Below are 22,486 nucleotides of genomic sequence, written 5' to 3' on the forward strand. Positions count from 1 at the left end.
GTCAGTTACTCCTAAATATGCTTAGGAACAATCAATTGCCTGAATCTTAGTGTGGTGTTGTGCCTAAATGTCAAAGCATTAATGACCAAAGGGGGAAAGTGAGGCCATTTTTATTTTGGCTGTCAAGAAATGAAGCATTTTACTGAGAATAAAATAACTTAAAAAAAAAGAGAACTCTTATTTTGAAAAAAAAAAGACATAATAGTCCTTATTAATATCATCTATCATGCATACGTGTTGTATGCTTTATAAACGTTGATTTAAACGTTCATGAACGTTATGAAGTGTTTATGTAAGATGTTATGAATGTGTTATGTAGACACTCTTCAAGTAAATTGTTACCAATTTGTCTTTATAATCACTATGGCTGTGCTACTATGACTGTACTGTTTTTTTTTTGTATCACTGTTTACAACTGAGTGAGTAATTGAATATTTAAACTGATGAAATTACGGTGAATTTTTATATAGTATTCGTTTAAACATTGAATACTATGTGATGACAGTGACAATGAAAAGGATGTTTTTTGTTATAAAACGTAGTTGCTTAGTGCATTTTCTGCTGATACCTGTACAACTTGACACAATACTGTATTAGATCTTACGCTAACAAAACCAGGAAAGGTTTTAAGCAGAAAAAAGGATTAGCTTTATGTTTACCACTGAAGTACTGTTTTCATTGTTTGTCACTGATCAAATTGGTGCAAGCCGGTAGTGAAGTAATGAAGAACGGGACACAGTTTCTTATTACTTACATGCTTAAATGCATATACCTCTGGAATATGACTGTAATGTCTTTTCTAACAGTTTCTGTAGTGTTGCTTTGCTTTTTTACTGTTTTAGCGTCACTCTGCTTTTCTAATGAGGAAGATTGTTCTCACAAAATGTCAAACATTGTGCTGAAGATATTCTTTATATGGTCTGTCATCAAATGTCGTCTGTTCCTTTAATCCTCCACCTTTTGATACTACATCAGTTGACTGCTGCATGAACTGTAGACAACACAACACATCTATACATTGTTGAATATGTTATGAAGACTTTCTGACATTGACATTGACATTTTACACTGTATGAAAGGTTCCAGAACGTTATGCCTCATGAACTCAGCTCGGGTAAAAATGCAGCAGGAGGTTTAATCCCATTCGTAACTGTTGAGATCGAGTGATTATTTTTCTTTACCTCATTTTTGTGCTTTCTCTCATATGGTTTTAACAAAGTAGTGAATAAAGGCACTATAAAAAGTCTGTGTATTGCGTTTATCATTTCTTGGTTTTTACGGTTGGAACCCAGAAAAGGGACCCAGTCCATCTTTTCTGAGGCCTGTTCAGTAAATCGGTAACACTTTGTTTTGAGTCCACTGTAGATTCTTTGCTTGTCTTCAACTAAATCTATAATAAATGGGAATTTCTCCCATTTCTCTAAATTTCTGAATAATTCAAGTATTGATATGTTAACAGAGCCTTTCAGAGTGGTATGATGTGAAATGGTCCATTCTAGAGAAACGTATTGACTTGATTTCTTTACAGTGGTGGTGATAGGAACCAGGGGTCACCATATCTACAACACAAATATAGCCATTTTATTTACTATCCAAAACCACCAGTGGACCTACATGTCTCCTAAGTTTTGTTTATTTTTCCTTAAAACACATATGGACCTCTCTGCCGTTGATGTGTTTTTAGGCCAAATCCTTCTACCGCAAAACAATGTCTCAGGCATCAGTCAGCATATTTGTAAGAATTTCATTTAATAACTTTTAGAGCTTTTAGAGGCACTGAACTCTTCAGATGTCTGGTTCCTATCACCACCACTGTGAACAATTCTGACTCACTAAATTTTTTATAGAACAGATAATTTCACATCAAACCACTGCTCATCTTAGTTATGCAGTAATTTAGAAACATTAGTGGAATTCCCCTTTGTGTGCAGTGAACTTGAACAAATAGATTCTATGAAATCTATCTAAACCTAACCCGCAGCCTTAACTTTAACTCCAAACCTAAAACTAATCCTAAACCTAACACGTAACATTCTCACCTAACATCAATGAGAATCAGCCAGATAGTTCACAGTAGTAAGCCATGTCTGTTAGAGCTATGCTTTCAGTTTAAATCATAAAGTCAAAATGAGTCACAATAATGATCATTACCGCTAGCACCCCTATGGGATTCTAATAGCATGTTAACACTAAGCTAACAGTGACTAACACAACCTTTTTTTTGCTGTTCTAGATTAAGCATAAAAATTTGAAGCTAATAAAAGATATTCTGTATGCTTTATTTGTAGCTTGTAACAGACATAACAGACATTTTTGGTCTATAAATGGCCTTATGGGAGGCCCAGCGTATTTATGTGATATGCTGCAGAGATATAAGAACTCTCAGATCATTAGAAACTAGTCAGTCCTGCCTAAAGTAAAGACTAAACATGGAGAAGCAGCGATTAGCCACTATGCTGCTCTTAAATGGAACCAGTTGACAGACAGCATTAGAAGAGCCCCAACACTGGACACTTTTAAATCCAGGCTGAAAACACACCTATTTGAGCAGCTTTCAGCTCAGTTTAAACTCTGTTAGCTCTACTGCACTTCTGTGCTGTAACGGCACTTTATTATCCTAATTAAATGTTCTTTTTGATTCATTTATTTATTTTTCATTTGTTTAATAGTCAATTTCTTTTCTTTTAAATCTATTTTTATAGTCATATTTTAATTACGTTTTTAATTTCTATTCTCCTACATCTTGTTAAATTTGAATTTGAATTTGTATTTTCTCTTTTGTAAAGCACTTTGAATGACCAGAGTATGAAAGGTGCTATATAAATAAATTTGCCTAGTCTTGCTTATTAACATATATTTTACTTTTTTCAGAAAAAAAGTTCCAGTTCTAGCATCTAACTGAAACCTGGTTAGACTATGGCCCATATTCACAGTCAGTAATGTGTCTAGAACTTTCAGAAGGCCTGGAGTGGCATTTTTCCACTGTCAGTTCATGATTATGTTAGTGGTCACTATGACATGTTAGGCCTTCAGTTCAGCTCCGGTTCAAGTCCTCACCAGTGGGAGAGCTCACTTGACCGTTGTCTTGGTTCCCCTCAAGGTTTCTTCCTCTTGCTCTTAGGGAGTTTTTCCTTACTACTGCCGCCAATGGCTTGCTCATGGGGGCTTGGACCCTGGATTTTTCTGTAAAGCTGCTTTGTTACGATGCCTCTTGTAAAAAGTGCTTTATAAATAAACCTTGACCGCTCTCTGAAGGTCTAGAAGGCCTTGAGGGTTCCCCACTGTCTGTTAACAATTAAAGCTTAACTGTAGATAATTATAGGGGACTCTAAAAATGAAGTGTGACAAATTTTTCAGTAATAAATGCAACAAAAGTCCATGAACAGTCCACATATTTTTGCTTTTATTATTTCTCGTGTTCATACACTTAAAAAACACTGCCTAATCTCTCTGTTGCCAGTTTGGAGAGGGTGGAGGGGGATAAAACATTCACAAACATGAAGTGAACTTATTTTCTTCTATTCCCTCATTATAAATTCCTGGTAACAGATCCATTTTGATCCATGTTTCTAAGTTCAGTGCCTGAACAGTCCTGGGGTGCCTCTGAATGTATACCGGCCAGTGCACACATCACTGATTGTGCAGGGGAGTAAGTAGACACAGCACACACGCTTTGGAATAGTAGGAGCTGGAAGCACACAGTGGAGAAGGATATATCAGAAGCAGATAGAGAATGCCTCATATTTCCCTTTCAGCAGTCTCCATTTCCACGTCCCACAGTCCTCCAAGGTCTTTGGACTGTAATCCCCCCTGACCCCTGGCCCAAAGCCTTCCTTTGAACAGAATCCCGCTCCAAAGGGGTCGTAATGGTAGTCTGTCGCTATGGCATTGCTTGATAAACTGTGATGGAAGTCCAGTCTTCCCACACAGCGCCGGCTCTTTGACTGCCCCTCGGCGTCCGTTCACCAGAGCGTGGACGTGAACCTGCTTTTGAAGTTACTGTGAAATTCTTGCTAGCTCTCGCTCCAGTTGATCTGACGCAGTTTCTCAGTGAGCGCAGAAGCTTTTTGAGGAAGCTGAGTTCCATAGAACCCTTCAGATCTCACTGAGGTCTTTGATTTAGGAAGGCTTGGCTGCATTGGCTCTCAGTGTCTTTTGTCTCTTCTCTGGTCTTTCGTATAAAAGAAGCTCATCCTCTGATGCACCATAAATGCCATAAATAAAAATGTTAGAAAAGATGTCCAAATGAGTGCATTCTTTCAAAAGAAAACAATCTCTTAAAGGGTTCTTGACTTTGATTGATTCCAAACGCAGCTCAAATTAAAAGCATCTGCTCTTAATCTTTGTTGCAGCATTAGCTTACTGACATTGCTAGCATTGCTAGCAATAATATTTGAAGTATTCTAGTAGCTGTAGCGCTCAAATCCACAGCAAATTTTACTGCATTCTTGCCCCCTTGAAAAAGGCATACGTCCCTAGGTGTGCTGAAAAGACAACTTAATGATCAGAAAAAGTGTCCAGTAGAAGCGTTCCTCAGTGAATGTTCACAGAACATCTATGAAAGGGATCTACGTAACACCAAAAGAAGAAGAAACAAGGTGAAGAATCACAAAAAAGGCTCTAAACGGAGCTTCTGTCTAGCCTTCCAACACAAACCAACCACTTCTCACAAAGATGCATGCAATTAGGAAACCAGGAATGAAAATGATATATGACAACCAGTGAAGTTCATTCATATATATGTATGTATATATATATATATAAGAAACTGATGACTATTTAAGTCTTTGTCCATGTCATTGTGCATATAGTGACTAAAGCAGCATGAACATGTTGAAATGAAATCCACATTAAACAGGCTTTCTGATAACTTACAGACGTTCCCTTCTCTAAAGTGAACGCGGCCTAACCGTCCCAAGGAGACAAGAAGCCTTTGTTCTTATTTTTGTGCCTACAAGCTTAACAAATATCCCAGTTTTTAGCATGGCAATGGTGTGTCTCAGCTTTTACTCAAACGTGAGTCTTCTTGACGCTGGCAGTCTCCAGTCCAGTGCTGGATATGTTTCCCCGAGTCCTCCTTTGTGCTGCAGGACTGCTGTCATGCATTTATGGCATCGGCGACATCCGTGAAGACCAGTCGACTAGGCCTTTGCGTGGTGCCTTGACTCGTCGTCAGAGTCTGAGAAAGAGAGAGAGGAGGGTAAACTGTGGAACACAGGCGAAGAAATAAAATGATGATCTACAGTTTAGAGTATAAAAGGGGTTGATCAGCCTTTGGAGTGAGATGGAGAATGAGATGCTCAGTAAGTAATGTGCATGTGTCCCATATGGAAAAATATATATTCTAAATATATTTATCAAGTACATTTTTGAAGTGTACTCAGATATATTTGTTAAATATACTTTTAAATGCATTTATTTGTATTTGTTATTATATTTTTTCAATTGTAAGCAGTTTTAACAAAGGTTATGGATATAACTAAATATACATGAACTGAATGAACGGTACTGACTTCTGTGTTTTGCATTGTACTTTGCATTCACCATTGTATGTGTGTGGTAAGACAGCATTTACATAAAATGTATTTCAAATAAACAAGATATCGAATCATAACTGCATTTTCAGTATCTGCATGTCAGTACCTACAGCACTTGCTTTTGCCATGTTAAAGGTTCAATTGCTAATATTTAAAATTAAGATATTATAATATAAATTCATTTCAAAAGGTATCCAAGCAGTAAAGTGCATTGGACAAATATTTTGGCTATTTTTCGTATATTTTTAAATACATTTACATACATTTATTTTTCTATAGTACATTTCTATGTGTAATGTTTCTACATACATTTTAAAATAAATGCATTAAACATTTTTTTTTGGTAATATGGCAATATATTTTACGTTCGAAATTTATTTTGTCATGGACTGCAATGTATTTCAAATGTATTTCAAATATGTGTCCAAATAATTGTTTTCCATATGGGATTAAAGGAGAAAAGGGAAAATGATGGTTTGAAGTGACGGTTGCTTGTTATTATGTTGTGTTATGTTTGTTTCTGATGTGTCAGATATAAATACAGAAATACAGGATCTATTGATGTATAGATAAGGAATAAGGATAGTGAATACACAAAAATAATGACAGATACTTTACCACAAGCAACAAACCATATGGCCTTGTGTCAAAACTTAAAAGAAACAAAAATGGACAAATTAAGTTTTAAAAATGTTTCTTTTTTCACGTTTTTTGAAAAGTAAACAAAAGTATGTCCACAAATACAAATATATTTGTATCATATAAATGCAAAGATATTTTATATGTAAATACACCAATGAGCCATAATATTATGACCTCTCACAGATGAAGAGAATAACTTTGATTAACTTATAACAACGACGGATCTCAAGATATTTATTAGACAACAAGTGAACAGTCGGTTCTCGTAGTCGACGTGTTGGATGCAGGAGAAATGGACAAGCATGAAGAGCTGAGCGACTTTGACAAGGACCAAATTGTTATGGCCAGACCACTGTGTCAAAGCAAAACATAAGGCTTGTGGGTCAGCAGTGGTGAGTATCTATTAACAGTGGTCCAGTGAACAACAAACCACGAAACACTAACAGGGTGTTTGGTGGCCAAAGCTCATCAATGTGCGAGAGCAAGAAAGGCTATGCCGTCTGCTCTGAACCTGCAGAAGGGCTACTGTGGCACAAGTCACAGACATTTTTAATGATGATTTCAAAAGGAATGTGTCACAACACATAGTTTCTCGCACCCTGTAGCCGCAGAGGTCAGACTGCCCATGCTGACCCCTGTCGACCGTTAAAAAGCACCTACAGTGGACACATGCACATCAGAACTGGACCTTGGAACAATGGAAGAAGGTCACCTGGTCAAATAAATCCGGTTTTCTTTTACATCACGTGGACGGCTGGGTATGTATGCGCCGTTTACCTGGAGAAGTGATGGCAACAGGATGCACTCTGGGAAGCACACAAGCTGGTGGAGGGAGTGTGTGGCCGTCAGTTTGATGCGTGCCACCTACCTAAACATCACTGTGGACTAGGTACCTTTTCATAGCAGTAGTATTCCTGGATGGCAGTGGCCTATTTCAGAAGGATAATGCTCCCTGCCACACTGCACACATCATTGGGGAATTGTTGAAAGAATTCAAGGTGTAGCCTCGGCCTCCAAAGTCCCCAGATCTCGAGCCTAGCATAGTCAGATCTTCACCTCACCACTTACGGAACATAAAAGGTCTGCTGAGAACGTCTTGGTGCCAGATACCACAGACCACCTTCAGATGTCTGAGTCCGCGCCTTGGTGAGTTGGAGCTGTTTAAGTGGCACGCAGAGGACCAAAAGCGTATCAGGCAGGTTTTCATAATGTTTTGGCTCATCGGTGTTTATCATCACTGTTTGATCAAAACTTTGTAATTCCATTTTTTTCATTCATGGAGCAATGGGAATATCCCACTCCTGAGGCTAAATTAATTTTTCCGCCTCCTGAAAAGTTACCATTCTAGAGATACAAGGTTTTGTTCCAACACTGTGTGTGTTTACATGCACTTAATAATCTGATACCTGCAGATAATCAGATTTTGTCAGTAATCTGATCAACCGATTTACATGCACTTGAGTAATCAGATAATGGGGAAACTCCGGGTCTACATGAGTCAGGCAGTAATTGGGCTCCGGCCTTGCAACTGGCCAATAAACTCACAGAATAAGATGTGGCGTAAATGTAACATAAAACTCAGACTTCATGCTGATACTTTTTTTAAATCATTGCACCACTTTACCTGAAAATATGAACATACATCATCCAGAAGATGTAGAAAATTTAAATATTTAATTTCATCAAGCAAGTATTTGGTTTCAGCATTGCTCCAAAAGTGTTTTGCTGCATCTCACAGCAGTACTGTTTGCTTATTTCTGGTACTGCCACCTCTTTTGCACACAGACTGAGAAATCCGAAAGAAATCAGAGTAGGAGTTTAGATGCACTGAGAAATCTGATTACTGAGCTAAAATCCAGCTCACCTTTATCAGATTTCTTAATCAGATTTCTAGACCTTACTCCGATCTAAAAAATCAGTGTGCTGTTTACATGACCGTTTAAATAATCAGATAACTGCAGAAATCCGATTATGATCAGATTATTGAGTGCATGTAAACACACTCAGTGACGACCTGCAAAGCTATAGTCATTCACCTCTGTGTTAAACTTTGATTGGTATCATGCTAGTGTGAGTTTCAATGCTTCGAAAAAGCTGGTATTGTGATCCTGCTGTGCTTACTTTGGAGTTCGGCCCTGCTGGGCTGCCGTCTCGGCCGTGGTCTAGAAGCTCCTGCTCCAGGTCGTCCTGCTCCTCGGCCGGGTCAAAGTTATACATGGGCATGAGCTGGTGCCTGAGCTTCTCCAGCCTGCACAGAGAAAACTCAGCTTCATTATAATATCACTGTCTTATAATGCAAAGAATCAGAAATACTGATAGAGCCAGATGCAGCCATGCTTTCTCACCTTTTCTTTTTCCTTATGTACAGCAGCTGAGAGTAGAAAGAATGGTGAGAAGGATGCATCATATGTTCAGTATATCAATATCAGTACAATCAAATTTGCACAATTTTCTGCTCATCTCAAATGTTTAAAGAGGACAAAAGGACAGACAAAATTACAGCTTCAACATTCACCTGTTTTTAGTAAGGTAACGTCAGTTTTGTCCATTTTTATAGGAAACAGTGTGTCATAAAATGCCTGAAATCATCTAAGCTAGTCTATTTGAGATAACTCACATACAGTTTGCACAGTACTGATCAATAAGGATATGCGTCCATCACTTGTTAGCTACATTATCCTTGTAGCTTCAGCACAAAACTAAAGAAGCAAACTTCAAACACTAATTTGGTTTAAGTGGGAAAACTGATTACATAGATTTTTATTGACAAAAAATCACTTTAAAGCACAATAAGGCGTCACTAAAGTTGTTGATTGTTGTACTATAGGTTGATAGATCGATTGTTTGATTATGTCTCATGGTACAGCTTGAATTGTACTTGAGAAGATGCCTGACAAGGGTGTTAAAGGGGAATTGCACAGATTTCTCAACATTTCTGCATAAATAAATAGTTAAGATGTAAACAAAGTCATTCGGAGTGGTTTAATATGAACTGTTTCATTCTAGGAATTAAATTCCTCTAAAACAGGGCTGCCCAAAGTGTGGCCCTTGGGCCAAAGTTGACCCCTGAAGTTAACCTAACCCTACGTCCTCACCCAATCATAGAACAAACACTAACTTAGTAAATTCTTATTTCCCATTAAAACATTCAGTATTCAGAAGTGTATACTGAACAAAATATAATGTTTTCAAAAACTCACGTTAAAACCTACCTGCCCTTTTTATTTGTATATTGTTCTGTTTTGGTTTTTTGGCCCTCAGCCCACCACAAACATTGTAGTTTGGCCTCCCCAGCTTGAGCTCCCCTGCTCTAAAAGCGCCCTCATAGAGAGGTAAAACATGAACAGATCAGGAATATAATACCTGATGCCTAAAAATCATTTTACAAAAGGTTTGCTGAGGTTTTGGCCTAAAACTTGTTTTTAAAGATCACTCATGGTGGAAAGGTACAAGCAGGGCCAAACACCCAAATACTACTAAAAAACATACCTTTTCAGATTGACCACAATTTTGTCATCAACATTACATACAAAAGCACAGACACATGTAGGTTCACTGGTAGTTTTGGATATTAAATAAAATGTAGTGTTGTAGACATTGTGACCCCTGGTTCCTATCACCACCACTGGAAAGAAATCTAAGTCTTAAGTTTATTTACAATACACCGTTTCACATCAAACCACTCTAAATGACTTTCTTTAAAAGGTTTTACATTTTTTTTTTATAAATTTTGAAAAAATGATGGAATTCTCCTTTATAGTGTCAAATATCTAACTTGTTCTGAAGTTTTGGCTGTTTCAACTGAGTTGAATCCATACATGCAGAGCAGGAATAACAGCAGCCAAATCTCAAATTCTGCAAAACTCATCTATCTATAAGGACAGCATGCTCACCACAACAACAGCCAACCCAATGACGGTGATGATGCCGAAAGGCAGCAGGACCATACTCATCCCTGTGCCCTCCACCGACGCCATGGGGAGCTGCGTGGAGTTGAAGCTGGTCTCGTTGGCTGTCACCGTGGCAGGATGGAAGGTGCCTCTGGATGTGACATTGTCCTGTTCTGTCCTGCTCTCCGCAGTGCTGATGATGAGCGGGCTGGAGGTGCTGGCTGGTGGAGTGGGCAGGCGGCTAGGGAACGATACCGAGGCGGGGACCGAGGCTGGTGTGAAGAAATCAGGTTTGAGGGTAGTCAAAGACATGGCTGTGGATTGGAACAGTGGTGGTGTGTTGGTAGATGGGATTGTTTGGCCGCTGAACACAGTGTATGTCGGCCGTCTTTGGGTCACTCCTCAGCCATGGGCTTTGTCAGAGATAGCAGGCTTGTTGGGCATGTCTTTCATCAAATCCTGCAAAAGATCGTACGAGTCCGCCAGGTTATATCTGCACTCACAATCTGCTCTGCATCTCAAATCAAGGAGGTCTGTAGTGTGCTAGACAATTTTAATGCAAATATGACTAAACACTGCCTGTCATACTTCGCAGAACAGCAGCTGACATGCAGCATGTCTCTACCCTGCAACAAGGTGCTAGATAGGGAAATCTAGGGTCTACAGGAGAGCAAGGCACAGTACATTTTGGTTTTTGGTTGAATAATTTGAACAATTTGAACAAGATTATAATGTTTTATACAAGCAGCAAATTAAACCATCAACTCTGTTTCAAGCACCAACCAGGGAACAGTTCAGCCAAATAAGGTATGAGCGCAAGAAATTACACTTAAGCTCGTAAGCGGGGTTAATAGTAACAGACTGCTTTGCAATAATTGTTAAAAAAAGATTAAATTGAATGATTGTTGAGCCAAATAAGCTATCCAACCTAAATACATGCAGGTATCTGCATCAAAATCAGTCTGATTAGTGAAAAGAGGCCAGGTCAAACAGTGATAAATGTAGTTCTAGTACTTTACTTCAAATATCAGATATAATTGAAATATGTTTTGACAACATGACATCTGAAAAAAACAGGAAATCTGTAGTATGTTTGATGCATCCGTGACTAAAAAGGTAACAAACAGGAACTGACTAGTCTCACAGTTTACTTTGCAGGTCTCTGTTGTAACATTGTGTTAAATCTAACCCTGCCATGTTTAGGCTGTACTTAAGCCTAGCTAGTTGTCACAGCTGGTGGGCTGCTTATAAAGTAATAGAGTTAAAAATTGTATGTAAACATCGCTAAAGTTTCAATTTCAAAGTGAGCCATTCAACTTCCCAGTCCATACAGTCTGTATATAGAAAGAAAAGCCCTGCAAAAAGGCATGATTTTCATGATTTCATACATCTGTCTAGTCAGCCAGCAGCAGTTAATCCTCCTCCACTCATGCTGAAGTTATAGTGTTTCAACATGTGTTTGTGAAAGATGCACAATACAGGGCAACAAATCAGCTCCTTTGTATTTACGTCACAGTAACAAAAACAGCCTTTTTCATTCTAAGGGATAAAAAGATGTTGGAAAATATTTTTGTAAAAAAAATTATGACTTTACGGTCACATAAAGCCACACAAACGTCATCAGTGGATCTCAATAAAGGAGCAACATACAAGAAAACTGTGGGATATGAGCCCTTTAAAGTGGTGTTGCAGTACACACACCAAGAGAGTGATTAAACTAGCGAAGGTGTGAAATTTGTAAATTATAAACAGAGATCAGTAATCGAAAAGCACTGGAAACATGAACTGGTATAAACAGTAATGTAATGTTGTAATGGTACAAAAATATCATAGTGAGTTTAGAGAAATATCTGTCTAATTGCTGCATGAATTCGATCACGTTGCTATGGTAATACAAGAAGATGACTAAAAGCATGTTCTAGATGCTGAAAGCCTGTTTAAGTACGTTAAAGAAATCTGCGTTACATTTTACCTCTTGTTAGATTATGCACTCTAGCTACTTTCCTGCAGGCTTCGCCTTCATCCCAAACCTCATACACTCTCAGAAATAAAGGTAGTAAACTGTCACTGGGGCGGAACCCCTCTTATCACTGGGGTGGGACCCTCAAGGGTACATCTCAGTACCTTTAGTCAGGGAACATAACTGTACCATAATCCTCTGAAATTATATTTTCTGAGTTGTATTGTCGCCACACACCCCGTCTCGTCTCCAGGCTTTTTATTTTACTGTTCTGATTTAAACATTAGCTTATGAAAAAATACAAATATGTACTTTTCACCTGGAGAAACTTATTTAAGGTTCACAACTGGACCTCAACACCACTGCTGTCCCTTTGAGGGAACATTTACATTGTTTGCACCTTGATGAACGAAAAATGTACCTGCACAGAGCCTTTATTTCTAACAGTGTACACCTCGTCCAGAAAATCAATCAGATCACTCATTATGTGGATGGCCTGAGGGTTGAAGCTAGACTCTGCAGGAAGGTAGATCTCAAGAGGCAGGACTGAAGATCACTGCTTTATGTAATCTTTTGAAACATTTTTGTTGCTCTTGCTTTTTATCAAGATGATTAACTTACATAAAGAAGAAGAAAGTCAAAGGATAAATGTGAAAAAAAAACAGGAGTTTCCAAAACTGCAGTTCAAAAAAGAATTAAAAGCTACAGAGATAAAAAATGAGACTCCTAACAACCACCTGCAACACCACCAAAACTGTCTCCATCAGATAAACAGCACTTAAAGCTTTCATCTTTGAGAGAGAGGAGAAAATCAAGCTGCTTCTGATCTGAAAACACTCCCCAGGTGTTTCTGTCGGTCTTTCAACTGTGAGAAGACGACTCAGCGACCAGGCCCTTACTGAGAAAAGAGAATAGACAAAAAAGAAGAAATCAAACAAAGAAGCTGCTGGCGTTCTCAGAACAACGGACTGTCCACCCCAGAGTCCAGACCTTAGCATCACTGAATGCAACCAACCTCTAAAACGAAACTTAGGAGGTGTGAAAATATGCCTGCAGATTTCTTTGAGAAACTGAAAGTGAGTCTCCTGAAACAAATGGAAGCTGTTATAAAGGCAGTGAGTGGACACAATAAATACTGACCATTTTGACGTTATATTTAGCTGTTAAGATAAGATATGATAATATAATCCTTTATTAGTCCCACAACGGGGAAATTCACAGTGCTACAGCAGCAAAGGGATAGCCAGGCACTCAAGAACAGCAGTAACAAGAAGAGAATTAACAATCAAGTAATTAACCTTAATAATTACTTAACTAGGTTACAGTTTGTTAATTGTTACTATATAGACAGTATATATAACACTAAAGATAATAAATATAAGACAAAAAATATAAACTCTATCCTTCACATAAACTCTGTTCACAAAAATTAACAATATAAACAAATAGAAAGGGAAAGTTCGTGAACGAACTTTAAGTTGGCTTGAAAAAGCCAGCTAATTGCGTTAAAACGTAAAATGGTGGAAGACTGTTGACGATTGTTAAAATGTTGCTAAAGTGTTGCTAAGCAGATGCTGCAGCATCCAAGGTGGATGGTAATGCATTGCTAGGTGCCATCGTAAATGAAGTTCCACCTTAAATTCAGTGCCACCTTAAATGTAGATCCACCTTAAATTCAGTGCCACCTTAAATGTAGTTCCACCTTAAATTCTGTGCCACCTTAATTTTAGTGCTACCTTAAATGGAGCTCCACCTTAAATTCTGTGCAACCATAAATGTAGTCCCACCTTAAATTCAGTGCCACCTTAATTTTAGTGCTACCTTAGATGGTGTTCCACCTTAAATTCCATCCTTATAGGAAGTTCCACCTTAAATTCTGTGCCACTTAAATTTAGTGCTTGGTTAATTGCAGTTCCACTTTAAATTCAGTACCACCTTAAATATAGTTCCACCCTAAATTCAGTGCCACCTTAATTTTAGTGCTACCTTTAATGGAGTTCCACCTTAAATTCTGTGCCACCTTAAATTTAGTGCAAACTTAAATGCAGTTCCACCTTAAATTCAGTTCCACCTTAAGTTCAGTGCTACCTTAAAAGCAGTTCCACCTTAAATTCATTATCTCTGCTGTTATTACTGTGCATTAGGCTGTGAGCGTGTGAGTCTGTGTGTACTGTGTGTGAGTGTGTGTGTGAGAGATGTCCACTGTGACATCACGTGTGGCAGTTCATTTGAATGCCCCGAATATTCCACCCATTCATTTCCTATGGGAAAAAATATCGTCCTTGAACGATAATTTTACTAAAACCGTACGTCGGATCGCTTAGAAAAGCACAAGCACGCTCTGCCGGGTATAGGACCTATGATCCTGTTTCATGGTTCTAACTCGAAAACTGTGGGACAAGAAACATTTTATATTTTGAGTGTAGAATAATAAGAAGAAGATTACGAAGAAAAGTAAATTGGCTTTTTCAAGCCAACTTAATTATAAATAAAAAATCAAAAAATATTTTAACTTGGCTTCTGTATAATTTTCTGCTTTTTTTCTGACACTGAAAAATGAACAACTTGGTGAATTTAGACTAGACTTTAAATAAATGAAGGGCAGCCTCTGACTTGTACACTCTACTGTAAATATGAATGTAATGTAAATCTCAGTCAGCATATCCACTCCTCACAGACACAGCCAGTGTGAGTGTGTGTGTGTGTGTGTGTGTGTGTGTGTGTGTGTGTGTGTGTGTGTGTGCGCGTGTGTGTGGACATTACTAAAGACATTCTGTGGACATGGATGTTCAGTGCGATAGTGCAGACGGGACCTGAGCTTCCTTCCACATCACAGCCGTTAGGATGTGTGCGTGAGCGCGGGGGTTGGATGCTGGGGCAGGAAAGAGGTTTGAGGCTTAAAATAGAGAAGTGAAGATGCTGGAGACAGAAGCCTGGGTTTGGTGTGAATGAAAGTCAGAATCTCTCTAACCGCAGGCTGTCTCCTGCTTTTCATTCACATCTTCTGCTGAATTCCACCCTGCGCTCTCTCTCTCTTCAAAGCAGCTTGGTTTTATTTTCCACACTGCGATGTGTAGCCTGTTTACAGCAAAAGCATGAATCTTGGCTAAACCTTGAAAATGTTTTGATGTAATCTGATGTGTTGTAAAGGGTTACTAGGAATGAAGACAGTAGTTTTACTGTTTATAAACATCACTATATGTCCAAAAGTTTGTAGACACCTGCTCATCCAGCGTTTCTTCTGAAATAAAGGGTACAAATAAGGAGTTTGTCCCCCTTTACTGCAGTAACAGCCTCTACTCCTCTGGGAAGGCTTTACACTATATGTTGGAACATTGCTGTGAGGATATGGTTGTGTTCAGCCACAAGAGCATTAGTGAAGTCAGGTACTGATGATGGACAGTTAGTTCTGGATCACTACAGCTCATCCCAAAGGTATTGGATGGAGCTCCATCACTCCAGAGAACACAGTTCCACTGATCCACAGTCCAATGCTGGGGGACTTTACACCTCTTTATACCCTTTATACCCCTCTAGCTGACGCTTGGCATTGGGCATGGTGGCCTTTGACCTTAGCTTGTGTGGGGCTGCTAAATAGCAATGATTTTCTACTGAGATTTTACAAGCTGCGAGTGCAGTTGAGCGTCTGTTTAAGCAATGGGTGAACTTTAAAGTAGCTGAATAGTTATTAGAAGGGCTGTCTGGACACTTTTATACATAATACAAAATACTGTGTCATAGTGTAGGCTCAGTATCTTACTTAATTACATTAAGAATTCTGGCCAGAATAATGGTTAGAATTGACTTTAGGCGCCTGATCAGTTTGGGGTTATGCAAGTTTAAGTTTAGAAACTTAAGAAAGTTCACTGATTTAAAGGGGAATATTCCAAAAAATTCTGCATAATCCAACCTTAATAATTTAAATGTTGATATTGCATATAAAATAATGAAAAAATATTAATAAAAGTGATTCCAAACTTTTGAACAGTAGTGTACACTGTTAGAAATAAAGGTTCTGTGCAGGTACATTTTTTGTTCATCAAGGTACAAACACTGTAAATGTTCTCTCAAAGGTACAACAGTGGTTTTAAGGTCCAATTATGAACCTTAAATAAGTTTCTCCAGGTGAAAATTTTGTATTTGTACCTTTTCATAACCGAATGTTTTAAAACAGAACAATAAAATAAAAAGCCTGGAGACGAGACGGGGTGTGTGGAGACAATACAACTTAGAAAATATCATTTCAATGGATTATGGTACAGTTATGTTCCCTGACTAAAGGTACTGAGATGTACCCTTGAGGGTCCCACCCCAGGGACAAGAAGGGTGCTGCCCTAGTGAAAGTTCAGCACCTTATTTTCTGAGAGTGTATGTCAGGGGTCATAAACGGTACTTCTGGAGTCTAGCACAGATTTCTCAGCTCTAATACAATTATTAAATCTGATAATTAACTGATTAATCAAAGTGTCTGAACAGGAAAATTGACAAAGTGTGGTTGAGGTCCAGCATGAACTCCTATATTCAGGACTTCATAAAGGTGCCGGTGAGTGGATCATGGATGGTGAATGCATGAAGGACACAAATGTGGAAATGTGTTATTTGGTGAACCAGCTGTTCTGTGCTGGGTGTGCATGCAGTGGAGATGGCTTTGTGATTTCTGGCAACTTCTGAAATTATTGTAGTGCTTTTGTTTTTATGTTTTGGTTGGAAATAAAACAGTTAAAATCTTAAAATGCAGACAGAAAATGTACCTAATCAGGATTTTTCACTCACGGTATCTAGGTAGATACATCCAAGCAAGCTCTCTGATTGGTTAGGACTTCAGGAGCTTTAATGAAGACTTTACACATTGCATTAACTACCAGCATAATTAGGAGCTAACAGAGGAATCAACAAATCACATTTTGATTTACACTGCGTGGGACCAATTGTTTAGACAAAAAATGTCACTCTAGGCCTTCTGGAAGTTCTAGATATATCACTGATTGTGAATATAAACTGTAGTCTAACCACGTTTCAGTCGGTTGTTAGAACTGGAAAACAGTGGTGACTCTACTGAAAGAGTGCCTGTAAAACTGCTGCAAGGTAAAACACCTGTAAATGTCTGTTACAAGCTTCAAATAAACCACATAGAATGTCTTATAAGCTTCAAATGTCCATGTTTATCTAGAACAGCAATAACGTGTTAATGTATATCAGCATTAGCTTAGTGCTAACACACTATGAGAAGTCCCATAGAGGTGCAATTAGCATTTTTGTAGAGGTTGCTTGTTTTTAACCTGATTTTAACATGTATGGCTCAATTTGAAGGCCTAGCTCTAATAGTGATGCTTCACCATTGTATGTATGCGCATCTCTCTGTACCGTTAATTTAATTTTGTCCCCTCCCTGAGGCAGCTGGGCAGCAGTGGGTGTTGTGGCAGGATGTGGGTATGAGTGTGTGGTGGGGCGAGAGAGAGAGAGAGTGGCAGCGCAGCGCGATACTGTACCTAGGAACAACAGTACGCAGAAACAAGCCCACGAAGGGAAGGAGCGTTTCGCAAGACAACACAGAGCTGCATGCACCTAGCCTTTGTGCCTGCTTCTCTCTCAGATACACATTTTTCCTTTGCTCTTATCTCTTTTTCTCTCTCACTCTCTCTCACTCTCTCTCTCTTCCGTTAAACAGTGTTGTGTTGATGGTAACTGTCAGCACTCAGCAGTTTATGTTGTACACAATAAAATGAAAGGAAATTGTACATAATTAACCCCTTTAACTCTTAGGGCCTTTATGTGAGCACCAGGCATCCATATTAGCAATTAAAGGGGAATTCCACTGATTTTTCAAAAATTCTGCGGTATTAAATTATACAGATGTAAACAGAGTCATTTGAAGTAGTTTGAAGTGAAGGACGCCGTTCTAGAGAAATTCACGAGTCAGAATTGTTCACAGTGGTGGTGATAGGAACCAGACGTCTGAAGAGTTCAATGCCTCTAAAACCTCCCTCACAGAAAGTTGTAAATTGAAATGGTTATGAATTCACTGCCTGATGTATGAGATATTGTTTAGTGATTTTAGCCTTAAATGTATTTTTTAAACCAATTTTAGGCCCAAGTAGGGTGTTGTAAGGCAAAATGTAGCTTCACTGTTGGTTCTAGATAGTAAATAAAATGGCTATATTTGCGTTGTAGACATTGTGACCCCCGGTTCCTATCATCGCCACTGTAAATGACATCTGTGTAGGTTTTAAACCATTTTATATCAAACCCCTCTGAATGACTTTGTTTACATATTAGTGAATTAATTTGGGAGACATTTTGAAAAATGGGTGGAATTCCCCTTTAACATTAGGACTTAACCCTGGCCAGTTCACTGGGTGAAAATAGTTCAGCTGGACAGGCGTTAGCTGAAGTGACCTCAATGATGAGGACACAGGCAGCACTCCAAGCTTCATCCGTCACTGTTGTTAAAGGAGTTTCACACTTCAATGCTGCCAAGTCAAGCCCTTAGATTCTCAGTGAACTTTCCTGATTCCATCTACTTCAACAGTGATACTTGATTTATGAATATCAGAGGTGTTTAGGGTAGCCTCATGCTCCAGCAAAAGTGCAGTTACTGCACTGAAATAATGACCCAATATGAAGTAAAAGTAACCAACTATTCACTTACTGAGTAACTTATAGAATTATCAGTATAGGAATTAAAGTTTATTAGAACTTTTGCTCCTTTTGCTAAAGTGAGATGTGTTAGCAACAGCAAAGAAGTCCAGGAACTGAACTAACGGAACAGAATTTATCGATTCATCAATAAAAAACACTGAAATGTGTATTCTTGATTAATCAGCTTAGTGATTAGTTCACAGTTTAAGTGACAAACAGAGTAGGCCATTATAAAGGCTTATTTAGCAGGTTGTCCATAAGGGATGCTATAAGCACTCATCTTACTTTTGTGAGCATCACTGAAAGAGAGGAAACCCACACCAGCAGGATCTCACTAAGACACATACACCAATCACTGATACTGCACTGCTGAGAATGATCCACCACACAAATAGCACCTGCTCTGTGAGGGTCCTGGGGGTCCTGACCACTGCAGAACAGGGTAGAAGGGGGTTAACAAAGTATGCAGAGAAACAGATGGACTACAGTCTGTAACTGTAGAACTACAAAGTGCACCTATATAATAAGTAGAGCTGATAAAATGGACAATGAGTGTAAAAACAAGGAGGTGGTCATGATGTTATGCCTGATCGCTGTGTATTTGTAGTTACAAATTTCATGCATATGAATTTAAAGTGTATATGAAGTAAAGGTTTTGTTTAACTAGGACTTAGCTGAGCAGCTTGGCAGCTAACAGGCTAACGGTCTCCTCCAGTTATATCCATTTAAGCTTTACTGATGGATTCAATGTAAACAGTGCAACATAGTGTAGAACAGGAAACTTGAATGTCTATTACAAGCTTTAAGTGCTTCAAAAGGCCATGTGTTAGCATTGGCGTAAGTAGTGTTAAACCCAGCATGGAAAGTGAACACACACCACGCTACCTTGGCGCTAATATCACTTTGAAATGGCCATAAAAGCACAAGCGAAAATTAGTGTGATTTTAGCTTGTTGATTTTAGTTGGTACCTGCAGATGCCCTGATAATGCATACTTGACATTTCCTACTTCTCGTCTCTCTAACAGAAAGACACTGCGAACACAAATCGTTCTTTCTTAATGAGTAAATTGCATAAATAAGAAAAAAGTGCATTCACACGGATATAGGCCCAATTCTATTTGACCCCTTGCCCCTACCACTTAGCCCTTACCCCTGCGTTTTGTGCATTCACGCCTAGGAGTAGGGTGTCGTTGAGATAGAGGGGTAGGGTGAAGTGTTAGAACTACATGGATCTCCAAATGGAGGTTTTTCAGAGGTACACTCCAAATGGAGTGTTATGAGAGAAGAAAGAAAAAACGGCAAGATGGCTGCACAACAGACCAAAGAAACCCACAAATGTGAGAGTTTTCTCTGTTAAAAATTACGATAACCATTGTATTATCTTAGTTTAATGTCATTACAGTGTAGTAGTAGTATGCTGATGTCTTGGTAGCAAGCGAGCCAGATTCTTGTTTGAATTTTCTCGTTCCACCTTAAATTTCTCTTTAAAGGAGTATGAGTCCCTAAATGTAACTAAAGCCCAGTAGTGAGGAGCTGAACTTTACCCTCCTCTGCTATCACTGCAGACTGACTGGGTCACCTGCAGAGCAGCGCTAGTAGCTGTTAATGAAGTAATGTTCTTCTTTATTTGACAGTTGGTCCATTTTGTAGGGGAAGATTTCAACCACTACCCCTTGTAACTGAGTTCCACACAAACCCGAAAACAAGGGGTAGGGGTATATTTCATAGATGTGTATATTTCATAGATGTGTATATTTCATAGATGTATATTTTGTTATATTTTGTTCTGCACAGTATTGTTCTTTCTGCTGTTTCTGATCCCTAGATTGCACTTCATGTCATATACCGCCCCCAATTACCTTATTGCTTCATGTGAGTGGGCAGTTATCCAAGCCCCTCACTGCTAGTTGTACCATGTATGACTATGTATGTGACAAATAAAACCTTAAACCTTGAAAAGTAAGAAATGGGACTGGGCCTTAGTCTTCGGCCCTTGGCTCATCACAGAGACCACATTTGGGTCCATCAGGCCAACATTTTGGAAGCTCTTTTAACGAGTACCACATGTACTGTATGGTTTGCAGTTGTTCAAAGTACTACATCCAAGCTTAGTGTGCGTGATATGGCAAAAATATAACATGATTACATAAAATTTCCTTTTTTTAAAGTCAGAACAGACAAAAAAAGCTACAATTCATAAAAAGCTATCAAATACTGTGAGTACAATTATTGTTATTCAACATTTTTCATACTGTGCTGCACTAAACCCACTTAAACAGAATTAATTATGCTCTTCTCCTTCTGAAACTTGCAGTTGATCATTGTTATTTAAAGGGCCCATATTATGTAAATCCAATTTATAATGTCCACTTTATAATGTAAACACAGTTCAAGTTTCAATACGTGCTATTCACTGCAAAAACAGCCCGTTTTGAAGTCACCGTTTCTGTGATGTCATGAGAACAAACTCATTTGCATACATCTGCCTATTTTAGCATACAGTTTAGCTCCACCCATTTGTATTAAAGTTCTAAGGAGTGTTTCAGCCCTGAGTGCTTTTGATTGAGGTACAGCCAATTAGAACCAAGCACATTTACATATATCAGTCTTAAAGGCACAGTAATAAAACAGCCTGTTTAATTCTGACAGATAAAGAGAGAAATTAGACTTAGAAAATGGTCAGATGAATTCTGACCACTCTGACCATTTACATAAGTTATGTTTTCCCTTTAAGTAAAAAAAAACAAAATACAAGAAAAATGCAGGATTATGGGCCCTTTGACTTCTGGCAATATTCACAATATGCTCAGAAAAACCTATAGTGATGTAATTTATCCTGATAATAATAAATAACACTGTGTACCCCACCGCTTACAAACCCACGAGATAAAAATAAAATGTCTGAGTTCATGTGAGTAATCCTTGCTGAGCGCTGTTATCTGCTTACATAATCATGAAGAGTGACTTTCCTTAAGAGAAGGCCAAGTCAGAGATCACTCCGCTGCCCGGCCTCTCTCTGTTGTGTATGTGTTACATGAGTGGTCTATATGCTTAATGAAGAACATGTGAAGCTGCCAGCCAGTCATGGCTGCTGGCTTTGCTTAAGCCTCTCTCCTCAGCCAATCAGAGATCAGCTCAGGCCAAAGATAGCCAGACCAGCAGAGGCAGCCAACAGCACTCATACCTACGCTTATCAGTCATATCATGCGCGTCGGCCAGTCAGTACAGCAACAGTCAATATGTTTCTTATACAAAATATAACTGGACAGCCCTTATCTATTGTTATGAACTACAGATATGGACACTCACCTTATCACAGTGGATGGCAGCTGGAGCTGAGGATGAGCACTGTAGAAGCAGGGGATAGAAAAAAGAAAAAAAAAAGAGAGGGGGTTTTCCCCCTCCTCCTCCTCCTCCTCCTCCTCCCCTTCTCCTCAGCAGGGGAGAAAAGAGCTCAGCTGCTATAAATGTGAACAGCTAACAACAGCCTTTCCCCCAGAGGAGCCAGTCGTCTGCCCCTCGCTTCGTCCCCCCAGCATACACCCCAGTAAACCCCAGTATCAGCTCACACGCCTGTCCTCCCTTTGTAGTCCTCCGCTCTTCCTTCCATTCCCTTTTTCCTCTTGTCCTGTTCTTCAACAGGCAGAGACAGCTACATGGATGCTACAGACCTAGAGCTCCTAGTTCCACCTCCCTCTGAGCACTGCTATTGGCTGGCCCCAGGATGATGGGAGGCTCCGATTGGCTGAAGCACAAGTCCATTACTCTTAACAGGATGAGGATAGGATTTAATGGCTGAGCACGGCAGATGCCATGA

General features: G+C 39.0%; 1 protein-coding gene across 1 annotated transcript; it reads right to left on the bottom strand.

Annotated features, from left to right (window-relative positions):
- Nucleotides 1-4,765: 4,765 nt before the first annotated feature.
- On the bottom strand, nucleotides 4,766-22,353 carry si:ch211-161c3.5 (uncharacterized protein C3orf18 homolog). The gene is made up of 5 exons (XM_036571310.1): nucleotides 21,979-22,353; nucleotides 10,073-10,528; nucleotides 8,525-8,550; nucleotides 8,301-8,427; nucleotides 4,766-5,179 (listed from the first exon to the last, which is right to left on the bottom strand). Exons 2-5 carry the CDS (start codon nucleotides 10,379-10,381, stop codon nucleotides 5,099-5,101), a joined length of 543 nt encoding a protein of 180 aa, XP_036427203.1. The 5' UTR covers nucleotides 10,382-10,528; nucleotides 21,979-22,353; the 3' UTR covers nucleotides 4,766-5,098.
- Nucleotides 22,354-22,486: the final 133 nt, after the last annotated feature.

The sequence above is a fragment of the Colossoma macropomum genome, unplaced genomic scaffold (genome assembly GCF_904425465.1).
Source record: "Colossoma macropomum unplaced genomic scaffold, Colossoma_macropomum, whole genome shotgun sequence".
NCBI lineage: Eukaryota > Metazoa > Chordata > Actinopteri > Characiformes > Serrasalmidae > Colossoma > Colossoma macropomum.

What these genes read in the sequence shown, in the direction of transcription:
- si:ch211-161c3.5 (XM_036571310.1), bottom strand. Translation starts at nt 10,381, where the DNA reads ATGTCTTTGACTACCCTCAAACCTGATTTCTTCACACCAGCCTCGGTC. An exon ending in TTGGGTTGGCTGTTGTTGTG is followed by an intron (nt 8,551 to 10,072) that starts GTGAGCATGCTG and finishes TTCTACTCTCAG; the next exon opens with CTGCTGTACATAAGGAAAAA. An exon ending in TACATAAGGAAAAAGAAAAG is followed by an intron (nt 8,428 to 8,524) that starts GTGAGAAAGCAT and finishes TTCTCTGTGCAG; the next exon opens with GCTGGAGAAGCTCAGGCACC.